The sequence below is a fragment of the Drosophila sulfurigaster genome, chromosome 3 (assembly GCF_023558435.1).
Source record: "Drosophila sulfurigaster albostrigata strain 15112-1811.04 chromosome 3, ASM2355843v2, whole genome shotgun sequence".
NCBI lineage: Eukaryota > Metazoa > Arthropoda > Insecta > Diptera > Drosophilidae > Drosophila > Drosophila sulfurigaster.
The window spans coordinates 51,484,124-51,496,020 of NC_084883.1; the positions used below are offsets into that span (position 1 = coordinate 51,484,124).

The 11,897-nt window shown below is 36.3% G+C and overlaps 3 protein-coding genes across 3 annotated transcripts in view; 2 read left to right on the plus strand and 1 right to left on the minus strand.

The window, feature by feature from the left end:
- Positions 1 to 6,268, minus strand: part of LOC133846408 (gamma-aminobutyric acid receptor subunit beta) — a 44,568-nt gene extending 38,300 nt beyond the window's left edge. The window contains 2 exon segments of the mRNA XM_062281377.1: positions 1,284 to 3,247; positions 6,157 to 6,268. Of these exon segments, the coding sequence (XP_062137361.1) occupies positions 1,284 to 1,423 (140 nt within the window). The 5' untranslated portion in view covers positions 1,424 to 3,247; positions 6,157 to 6,268.
- A 2,222-nt stretch (positions 6,269 to 8,490) lies between these two features.
- LOC133844077 (cuticle protein CP14.6-like) lies at positions 8,491 to 8,961 on the plus strand. Its single transcript, XM_062277906.1, has 2 exons — positions 8,491 to 8,670; positions 8,738 to 8,961. The coding sequence occupies exons 1-2, from the start codon at positions 8,546 to 8,548 to the stop codon at positions 8,928 to 8,930; spliced, it is 318 nt and encodes a 105-aa protein (XP_062133890.1). The 5' UTR covers positions 8,491 to 8,545; the 3' UTR covers positions 8,931 to 8,961.
- A 1,764-nt stretch (positions 8,962 to 10,725) lies between these two features.
- LOC133846410 (larval cuticle protein 65Ag1-like) lies at positions 10,726 to 11,216 on the plus strand. Its single transcript, XM_062281379.1, has 2 exons — positions 10,726 to 10,914; positions 10,981 to 11,216. The coding sequence occupies exons 1-2, from the start codon at positions 10,790 to 10,792 to the stop codon at positions 11,177 to 11,179; spliced, it is 324 nt and encodes a 107-aa protein (XP_062137363.1). The 5' UTR covers positions 10,726 to 10,789; the 3' UTR covers positions 11,180 to 11,216.
- Positions 11,217 to 11,897: the final 681 nt, after the last annotated feature.

Here is an 11,897-nt window from a genome sequence, read left to right on the forward strand (position 1 = left end):
ACTGACATCGCGAAACAAAAACTAGTTATTCGCATTGTCCGAATTTGTATTAATGCCTATGCAAATACAGTCCAAATGCCTAATGAATACATTAATTTGTTTGCAAAAAACTAATGCGTGACACTCGGCTGCTTTGCATATTTTTTGTGGATGGATGGTTAATTAATTTGCAATGTTCTATACTTAACGTGAGTATTTAATCATTGTTTGTTGTCAACCGAGATACAATCATGCTTCACTTTCCCTTTTCAAAGACACAGAAACCCAAATAAATGCTGAGATTGCTGACAAGCACGTGGATCTTTTCTTTGCTTTTGCTTTTGTTTTATTTGTGGTGCTTTTTTATTTTTTTTATTTTTTTTTTAATTATTATAATATTTGCAACCTCAAGGTTAGCATCACAATCTGGTTAACTGTAGTTTTGTTTTTTCTTATTTTTGGGTTTTGGCCAGTTAAGCCATCTCGCTCGCACACGCTGCGTGTCTTATGGCCCAGCGATGGATGCGACCCAGACGAAGATATTACCGGTTATTCGTTGGCTCAGATACAACGTTTGACGTCATAATCATTGATGGGCTAGCCAAAAATTAGCACTTCAATGTTAATGGCAATGTCTTAAGTCGTAGCCAAAAGTCGAAAAAGAAAAATACAAAAACGAAGAAGAAGACAAAGTCGCTGTAGCTTTAGCGACTGTCTTCCCTCCCTCTCACTTTTTGCACACCAACTGAAGATTGAATAGCCAAAATGCCAAATTAATTTGGTGTTTTATGACAATAATACCCCGGAACAAAGGCCTCAAATAAATGGGGTATTCTAATTTTGCTCTTGGCTATTAATTTCATTTAACTACATATAACTTGTATATAGTTGAGTAATGTTACAGGGTATATCTTTTATTCATACTCCCAATAAGTGAATTTATTACATATTACACACATGAAATATTGTCGTAGGTTCGGGTTTTGTGTGCCACATTTGGAAAGTGTTTAAAATTCGACCAAGGTTCAGGAAGTGCACACACATATAAAATACATATTTTTGAACTGGTTTATGCAGATAAATCGCATTATTTATATTAATTGCTTGAGAAGTAGAATGAAATTCGATCAGGTTTCTTTTGCGGTGATTAACACAATGTTCAATAAATTAAACTGTTATGCAGCAACAGAAGGCGGAACGTGCAGCAAACGTTTAATTAGACGAGTTATACTCGATATAGTTATATCGATACGATATATGTATGTAGATAGATCGCATTTAGATAGCTAATGATTGGTACTTACGCCGATTGGACTGTGGTGCTCCTCTTGGGGCCCTGCTCCTGTACAATTAGCGCCATATTGATGGCCAGCCATATTGTCAGCAGCGGTGTGCGGGTGCAGGGCGTCAATTTGATTAATTTGTTCATTGCTGAATCACTCATGGTGGTGCAGGTTGTTGCTGTTGCTGTTGTTGTTGCTGTGGTGCGTGGCGAATGTCAAAAGGTTGGAAGGTTGTTCTTAAGTAAGTTGCTAGTTGTTGTTGCTCTTATTGTTGTTGTGGTTGTTTAATCGTGGAGTGCGTCTGTTGCTTATTTAAAAATGTTTCTCGTTCATTTGTTTTTTTTTTTTGCTTTTTGTTGTTTTGTGTGTTGCAATTATTTATGAATTACGTTTTTTTGTTTTGTTTGGCATTAAAATGATTTTAGATTTTTGTTTTTTTCGTTTAGCATTTTTCTTGGTTGCGTATAAAGTAAGTAAGTTTTAGTTGATGTTTTTTTTGTTTTGTTTTTGGTTTCAGTTGCAAGTAGTTGAATTTTGTTGCATTAGTTGAGTTGCTTGTCCACTTTTCCTCTCTTCTTCGTGTCGCTCTAAATGGGGCATTCGCTCTAGTCTCTCAGTCAGTGAGTTAGTTGGTTGCTTTCTTTATTTAATTTTTATTTTTGTTTTTGGTTAAATTTATTTTATTTTTTTTTATTTAGGCAGCGAGGCTTTCAGTCAGTACATCAGTGCGTGCTTGTTGTGTGTGTATGTGTGTGTGTGAGTCTGTGTGTGAATAAGAGTCTGAGAGTGTATTATTATTGCTGAATTGCTCTTAAGCTTAAGTTGCTATCTCTTTCTCGTTTCTGACTTAGTTGATGCGTTGCCAGTGCGCTATCGTTTGACTGCGCGGCAAGGCAAAGCTTAACCAAAACAATGTCAGTGCGAGGAGCATCAGAAGTTGACACAACAGCACCGAGTCCGATATTGATTCCACCTCAATGGCACTGGGAATGGGCAGACTTGCATCTATCAATGCTGCTGATGATGACGAAGATGTTGTTGATGATGATGAAGAAGATGTTGCTGCTGCTGCCGATGTCACAGCCGATCCTGCTGCCCGGGATGATGATGTTATTGCTCTATTGCGCGCTGTTGACCTCGGCCACATTAATCGCGCCAAGCTGCACGTCGCACGATGTTGTTGCTATTGCTGCTGCTGCTGCTGCTGCTGCTGATGTTGATGCTGATGTGTTACCGCGCTGCGTCTGTCATTAGATAACTTTGAGCCTCAGCTACGCTCTGACGTGACATCTGCCCCAAGTTTTCCTCTTTTCTTTGCCTTTACTCTTCTTTTTATTTGTTACTGTATTTACTTTTAATTACATTCCTGTCTGCGTCGTGAGGGCTTTTTTTGCAAATTCCCTGAAATTGAGCCTTTCGTTGTCTTGACGTCGTCCTTTTTGTGGTGGATTATGCGTTAATTACGCATCCTGTTTTATTATGTATTATGCTCGTCGCACACACACACACAGCCACACACCTCTTTTTCTATGCTCTTTTTTTTGCTGCTGCTGCTTGCTTCTTGCGGCACGTCGTTCATTAATAAATATTAATAAATCTCCGCATTGTTAATGTTCGTCCTTTGCCCCCTAGATCAATTGTGACTTGCTTTTCAGAGGGGTTTTCTTTTTTTTTTTTTTTTACAAGTAATCGTCTTTAACTTTTCTCATCCAAATTGACGCTCCATCCCATATTTCTTTGTTGTCTCTTATTGTTATTGCTGCACTGAGCGTTTATTGTCCGTTGGCTCTAGCTTCCACTTGATGTTGTTGTTGATGTTGTTCTTATTGCTGCTGTAGGCGACGCTTCTCATTTTAATTGCTGAGTATGAATGTTTTAGAGATGATAAAGTTCCTTTTTGATGTTTTCTTTCCGAAATGATTTTAAAAATTTACAATTATGTTTTTGCTTCCTTTCCTTGTTTATTTTAGAGTTTATAGTTTACACTGAGAATGCGAAAAATGTGGAATTATTATTAAATTTTTTAATGGTCCAATATGTATTTTTAATTTTATTGTTTGTTTCACACTTTTTTTTTATTAGTTTTATATTTATTTTTATATGTAATTATTTTTATGGTTTTTTCACAGTTTTTGAAATATTTATATTATTATTATTAATGCAAATTTTTTGTATATAATTTTTTTTTTAATTTTTGTTTTACAGTTTGTAAAGTTTTATTTTAGAATTGTCATTAATTTTAATTTTTTGTAATATGTATTTTTTATTGTTTCTTTCACAGTTTTGTAAATTTAAATTTTACTAAATAAACACCAATTTTTTTTTTTATTATTTCCAATTTGTTTCATATTGCTTTAAATAATTGTGTTATATATATTTATTATTTATTTAATTATGTTTGCACGCATAAACACTCACACACACACACACATGCATACACTTGCACTCACATAAACACACATATATTTTGTTTAGTTGGGCAAAGGCAAAGCGTCTTCCGTAGTTTTGCGTGCTGCTGTTTTCGTCCTTTATCTTTCACAGCTGCGCGTTTGAATAGCGTTTGCCCAGAGTCAGCAATCGGAGGCAGCCCGTTGACAGTTCGCTTTTGGGTTTTTCGCTTTGCTTGGAGAGCAGACGAGCCTGCAGAGCGAGCCAAAAATAGCTTCAGCTCGAAATTTTTGAGAGCGCCTGTAAGTATGCTACAATTTCTGCAAAAGGCGCGAGCACTCTCTGTCTCTCTCTCGTTCTCGCGTTCTCACGCTCTCTCGCATTGTTTGTCGTTCGTTTCTCGTTCGTTCGTTTGTTCTGCTTTGCAGCCGCAATTGCCTCGCGGGGCCTAGAGACCCACCTTTCTTCCCCCCTCCCCCCTTCGGTTACTCCCTACGCTTGTCGCCATTTGGATTTGGCTTTTGCAGAAATGTCACTGGCAAACTGGCAACCCCGGCAGTTACACTCTGTTTAGCATAAACGCTTGCTACTTGGCTCCTGCCACCCATCTACTATACTTCTGTCCCTGTGTGTGTGTTTGTGCGTGTGAGTGTGTCAGGCCTTTGCTTTTGTATTGCTGTTTTGTTATTTTTTTTCTCTCTGTATTTTTTTTTAGTTTTACGTGTATTTTTTAAGCGCATTTGATTTGTATGCCCTTTTCTGCATGCTTTGGCTCCTTCGGGCCCCTATTATCTTTTGCTTGCTAGCTCTTTCCCTCTCTCTCTCTCTCTCTGTCACTCTCAATGTGTGTGATTTCTCGCTCTTTCGTATGCCACACATTCGCACGTATCTCGTTAATTGGTTTTGTGTGCGTGTATGCGTGTGTGTGTGTGGCTTTTGCTTTCAAAATTTACTTGTACTTCGCGCCGTTGCTTTGATTGCTTTTTGTGGCAAAGACGTAAAGGATTTCGAAATTTGTTGTTATGAAACGTGGCAGAGGAGAAGGAGGCGAAGCAGTAGGAGGAGGAGGGGACGACGACAGCGTTGCCATGGCTGTTGCTGTTGTTCAACTTGTCAGAAGAAACGCGAGCTGAGCCGTCACAGGATAAGTGAATTACATAAACATATGTGCAACTCTCTCTTGCGTTTGTTGTTGTTGTTGTTGTTGCTGTCTCTGTGTTTTCAATGATAAGGACTTTGGCATTAATTAAAATGGCAAATGTGTGTATGTGTGTGTGTATTTATTATTGTCATTATGCGTACAAGTTTTCCCTCACTCACATTTCACCATTCTGTTTTGGCTTTTGTGCAAGCGCCGAGAGTTATTAATGAGTTTTGCCTCGGAGCTGGTCCTTACATTTTTGATGACCTACAAAAAGGCTTAAATATGCAGACCCTAACTTGAACTTGCATATTTAATGCGCAACATGGAAAACTTGCAAATTACTTAATCAGATTTTGAAGGCAAGTTTTTAATGGAAAAGTATAAAATGTTGGCACAAAATCAACCAAGTAACATTGCTTGTCTTTCTCCCTTCCACGAGTTTGCAGTCTAATCCATTAACCTCTGAGTAACCAGTATCATTAAGAAGAGAAGATTCATTCTGCTTTTATATTTTATGGTGCATGTGAGATTTCGCAAAGCAATTGAAAGCATATGCGGGTCTCTGTCTCTCCCTCTTTCTCTCGCTCTCATCAGGCTAATCAACGAAGCCGGCCATCAATTTGCTTGCGAATAAAATAATATATAAAAGAAAAGTCAGTCGGAAGCAGCCGGAAGACGAGACCTGGAATTGGAGCAGCCACCAAGACTTGAGGCGGCAGACGGCTGCCAAAAAAGAAAAGAAGGGACCAAGAGACGCACGAAGACGCCGACGATATTGCTCCTCACTTATGCAGAGTGCGGTATATATGTATATTTATATCATCTATATATGCATATACGTATATATGTATATACAAGCGAACGTTGCATCAGACTCCGCTTTGGGCTCAACTTGTATTTATTTAGGTTTATCGAGTCTTTTGGTTTGAGTGACCGAGTTTAGTTTCACATTCAAATTATATTTTTTGGTATTTGAATTTTTTGCAAATATTTTGTTTTTTTTCGTATTCGTTTTCTTTTTCTTCTTCAATTTCAATATTTTAACACGGTAATGTCGTGAATTCCATTTACATGTACACATTCACACACTCACACACACGTACACGCGCGTATGTATGTGTATAAGTATATATACACATACACAGACGCACGTCGCGCTCTCTACACCAAGAAATATGCATAAAGTTGGCTTCGATTTTTGCAGCAACGCCTCTTTTCAAGCGAAACGGCAGATTTCATTGAAATCAAATGATTTCATTTGGCAGTTTTCTGTTTTCCGATTCCGTTGCACAAATTTATTTCAGATATTAGATTGTTGTTTCCTTTTGTATTTTGTAGTTTTAGAATTTCAAAAGATTATACCAAAAATTGTATGTGGAAAATGTATCTATGCCTCGCTTGAACTATTTTAATTTTTGCGCACAGCGTTGGCGACGACAACGTCTGAACTCAACTCGACACGGACACGGACTCGGACTTGGACTCGGGAGTCGACTCGCTCAACGCTCAGAACGCAGAACTCAGAACATCGAACGCATCGGGACATTCATCGTCGTCGTCGTCGCGTCGTCGGGTATTCGGCAATTTCCATCACTTCGTGTTAGACCGACTGGCACAGTGTGGCACACACAACACGAATCTGCAAACAAAAAAAAAAAAACAAAATTCTGGGCGCGACACACGACACACGAACTTGAAGCCGAACTCGAACTCGCCTCAACCGAATCGCAACCGAAAGTGGCACGGAACGCTCCTTAGCAAAAAAAATGTGCAGAGCTACTACTTTACTTTACTCTGCTTCACTTTACTTTACTTTACTTTACTCTCTATATGTATTGTGTGTAGCTGTTGTAAGTCGCTGTTATTGTTGGCTTTAAGCGAACGCTGTTGTTGTTGTTGATGTTGTTGTTGTTACTGTTGTTGAGTCTCTGCGCTTTTTGTTCAACCGGGAACCGTTTTAGATCTGCCTCAGCAGCTGACTTTGCCTCCCTGTCTTTGCCACTTTGGCACTTCATGCTCTCAAGTCAAAATATATCAGCTAAATTGCACACAGAAAGACTTAAGAAAGAGGCAGTATTGAAGTCAAATAGTAAAGTAGTTTTTGCTATTTCAATTCGTTTATATTTAAAAAGTACAATGTCACAGCTACAAATGCTTGCCACAAAGTATATACTTTACGTGTTCTGCATGTCGTATGCTTGATATTGAATTGCCATAAGTAACGGCTTAATAGAATATCCCAATTTAACTTTTATAATATTACAAAAATAACTATATTTTATATAAAAAAAATGTTATTATAATAAATGTTCAACAAAAGAAAGTATATATAAAAATTTTTGGTGTTTGCACAAGTCAAAATATATCAGCTAAATTGCGTAAAGAAACAGAAAAGAAAGACGCAGTATTATTGGTATCTAAAAACCACAACATTTTAGACAGAAATGTTATCCACAAAGTATTTATATTATTTACTTGTTCTGCATGACGTATGCTTGATATTGTATTTCGTAAACTAACGTCTTAGCATAACAACACAATTTAACAATGTATATCATTAAGAAATAACAAAATTAAATATAAACGTTTTTTTTTATATATATTTACTATCGACACTATTACCTGTATACAAAATTCTTTTATGCTCACAAAAATATCAGCAAAATTTTAAATAGAAAGAGCTAAGATACAGGCAGTAATGAAGCAAAATAATAAAACACTTTTTGTCTTTTAAAATACAAAACTAGAGCAACAAATATATGTCACAAAGTTCTTATAATATTGTCATGTTTTGCAAAACATATGCTTGATATTGTATTGTATTTTAACTATTTATTTTATTAAGAAATATCTGTGTTATATATACAAATTTGTTGTTTTTATTTAATTTCTGCTATATTCACATGTCAAAATAAATGGGCTAAATTGCTCACGAAAGAGTTAAGAGAGAGGCAGTCTTAAAACAGAATAGTAAAATAGCTTTTGCTCTTTTGATTCATTTATATTTGGTATTTAAAAATAACAAAATTATAGCAGCTAATGTTTGACACAAAGTAATTAACTTGAGAGTGTTTATTTTCTCTGTTCTTATTAATTTCTATTTATTTAGCTTATAATTTAAGGATCTGGAAGAGCGTTCTAATGTACAATCAACATATTCAGCTGCAACAACAAAAATAAAACCACTTTAAAAATGCTTCCGCTAAAAAAAATTCATTAAAAAAACGGGTTAACATATCATCCCAATTTAACTTTAAGGAATAAATAATTATATGTGCATAAATATTTGTTTTTGATATATTTTTTATAAGAGACCTTAGTAGAAGAAATAAAAATTTGTTTTATTTTTAATTTTGCAACTTTGTGTTAGAAGCAGAGGAGACCTTTGTAGTTGTACCGATCAACTTTATGTTAACACCGACTGCAAACTCGATATATCTACTGCATTTGATTAACATACTATTCTAATATATGTCGCTAACATATATACATGCACAAGTTAAGCAGCTTTGCATTCAAAACTATAAGGTGACATGCATTAATTTTTTTAAGGCATGAATTAATTTTTGTATTCATTTACATATTCGCGAATTTTTTATTATACTCCCAATAAAACCAGTTTTCTAAATTTTTCGTCAATGATGCTGCGAATTATTTGCACACTGAAGTTGAGTATAAATATCGAGGCGATGTGCATCAAAGTGTATAGTCAACTTTGATATCTCAAACGCACTACAATCTTCAACCAAACATGAAGTTCCTCATCGTCTTCGTCGCCCTCTTCGCCCTGGCCGTGGCCAAGCCAGTTGATTCTGATGCAGATGCAGTTATCGTGAGGCAGGAAGCTGATGTTGGGCCCGAAGGCTACACATCTTAGTAAGTGGGCAACAAAAAACCGATTATCAAACATTCACTGATCCTTAAATTGCATTTGCTGTTATAGTTCGGAAACCTCGAACGGTATCAAGGAGGAGAGCTCAGGTCATCTTACCAACCCAGGTTCAGAGGACGAGGGTATTGCCGTGCGTGGAAGCTTCAGCTACCCTGCTCCTGATGGTTCAATTATCTCCCTCACCTACGTCGCCGATGAGAACGGTTTCCAACCTCAGGGTGCTCATTTGCCCGTTGCCCCATAAGCTTAAAAAACTTTAGGTTTCAAATAAATTGATTATTGTTAAAAAAAAATATTTTCTGTTTTCTTTTGTGTCTTCTTGTTTCTACTCCTGAATTACATGCTGAGTTTTGCTCGTGCTAAAATGAGTTCCTTGATGATGATAACATTCTATCAGATCTTGTCTTAAGGTATGAAATGTGTGTCCATACAAGGCAGATGATTTCAGGACAATTATAAAAAAAAATAATATAAGCCGGCATTTCGTCAACTGCAACTAAATCACTAAAGAAATGTATCAATATTATAATCAGATTAATATGTAATTAATTGATTATAGACGTCAAGGCTGAAATTATGTTTTTTGTTTCAGTATAAGAAAGGCTTTCATCGCTGCCCATTACTAGAGACATTATTATAACTTTGTACCGATGTATGTAACAGGTAGAAGGCGGCATTTCCGACCCTATAAAGTATATATATTCTTGATCAGCATCAACAGCCGAGACGATCTAGCAATGTCCGTCTGTCCGTCTGTGTGTCTGTCCGTATGAACACTTAGATCTCAGAGTCAATAAGAGATAGAGCTATAATTTTTTTTTTCGACAGAATTTGTTATGTTTGCACGCAGATCAAGTTTGCTTCAAATTTTTTGCACGCCCACTTCCGCCCCCGCAAATCAAAAAAATAACAAGCGTAATGTTAAAGCTAGAGTTTTTAAATTGTCGAAGTTGTTAAAGAAATACTTTTGTATGCGCAAAAACGCCTACTTACTAGGGGTCTTGGTTGCTTTGGCTGACAATCTGGTATATTGTGCCGTCTATGGTATAGTTTGAATGCGGTACTATATCGATATACCAAATATACCATTTGGTATATTTATAGTATTTTTGTAGTATTATCGGTATATTTTGGGAAAAATGCCGAAAAGTATATTTCTTTTATTCAAAATGGGTAGCGGGTATCTCACAGTCGAGTACGCTCGACTGTAGCTTCCTTACTTGTTAATTTTGCAACTTTGTGTTAGGTTAAACCGGCAGCCAAAAGAGAGGCAGAGGAGACCTCTTTAGCAGTACCGGTCAACTTTATGTTAACACCAACTGCAAACTCGATATATCTACTGCATTTTATTAACATACTATTCTAATATATTATGTGTCGCTAACATATATACATGCACAAGTTAAGCAGCTTTGCATTCAAAACTATAAGGTGATATGCATTAATTTTTTTAAGGCATTAATTAATTTTTGTATTCATTTACATATTCGCGAATTTTTATACCCGCAACCCATAGAGTAGAAGGAGGCATCTCCGACCCTATAAAGTATATGTATTCTTGATCAGCATCAATAGCCGAGACGATATAGCCAGGTTCGTCTGTCCGTCTGTGTGTCTGTCCGTCCGTTCATATGAACACTTAGATCTCAGAGACTATACGAGATAGAGCTATAATTTTTTTTTTGCGATCAGATAAATTGTAGAAGTTATTAAATAAATAGTTTTGTATGGGCAAAAATGCCTACTTACTAGGGGTCTTAGTTGCTTTGGCTGACAATCTGGTATATTGTGCCGTCTGTGGTATATTTTGAATGTGGTCCCATTTCGATATGCCAAATACACCATTCAGTATATTTTGAAAATAATGCCGGAATATTTTGCTTTTATTCAAAATGGGTAGCGGGTATCTCACAGTCGAGCACACTCGACTGTAGCTTTCTTACTTGTTTATTATACTCCCAATAAAACCAGTTTTCTAAATTTTGCGCCCATGATGTTGCGAATTATTTGCACACTGAAGTTGAGTATAAATATCGAGGCGATGTGCATCAAAATGTATAGTCACCTTTGATATCTCAAACGCACTACAATCTTCAACCAAACATGAAGTTCCTCATCGTCTTCGTCGCCCTCTTCGCCCTGGCCGTGGCTAGCCCAGTTGATTCTGATGCAAATGCATATGTCATCAATCAGGAAGCTAATGTTGAACCCGATGGCTTCTCCGCTAGGTAAGTGAAATACAAAAATCAATTACCAAACATTCACTGATCCTTAAATTGCATTTGCTGTTGTAGTTTCGAAACATCGAACGGCATCAAGGAAGAGAGCTCAGGTCATCTGCAGAACCAGGGCTCAGAGAACGAGGGTATTGCTGTGCGCGGAAGCTTCAGCTACCCTGCTCCTGATGGTTCAATTATCTCCCTCACCTACGTCGCCGATGAGAACGGTTTCCAGCCTGAGGGTGCTCATTTGCCTGTTGCCCCAGAAGCTTAAGAAACTTCAGGTTTAAAATAAATTGATTAATGTTAAAAAAAAATATTTTCTCTTTTATTTTGTGGGGGAAGTTTGATTGTCTTTTTGTTTCTTTACCTGAATTTAAGACTGAGTTTTGCTGGTGTTTAAATGAGTTGAGTAAGGCAGATGTTCCGGGATAACTATCAAACAAAACAAAGTAAACCGGCATTTCGTCAACTGCAACTAAATCACAAAAGGAATGTATCAATATTATAATCCGATTAATATGTAATTAATTGATTATAGAAGTCAAGGTCAAAATTATGGCTATTTGTTCAGTATAAAAAGGCATTGTCAACCGTCGCTACCCATTTTAAATAAAAGCAAAACAGTGCGATATTAATTATAAAAATTATTAATAACGGTAAAATAAAAAAAAATATACAATGAACTATATTTTTCGCCATAAAAAAATTTCTTTAAAAACTACAATTTTTATCAAATCGCATTAAATTTTCTGGAATCATAAAGAAAAATATTGTGTTTAGCAAATTTACTTGCGAATGCGGAAGTAGGCTTGGATTTGAATTCTTAACATGTTCCTTTATCTCCTTAAATGAAAACAAATATGAGTTGCGTTATACTTTAACAACACATAAGGTAAACATTGGGAACAAATATTGATCGAAACACAATAATACAAAGCAAAATGGAGTGCAATATATAAAAGACATGAAGAAGTCCTTTCGAATTCCAT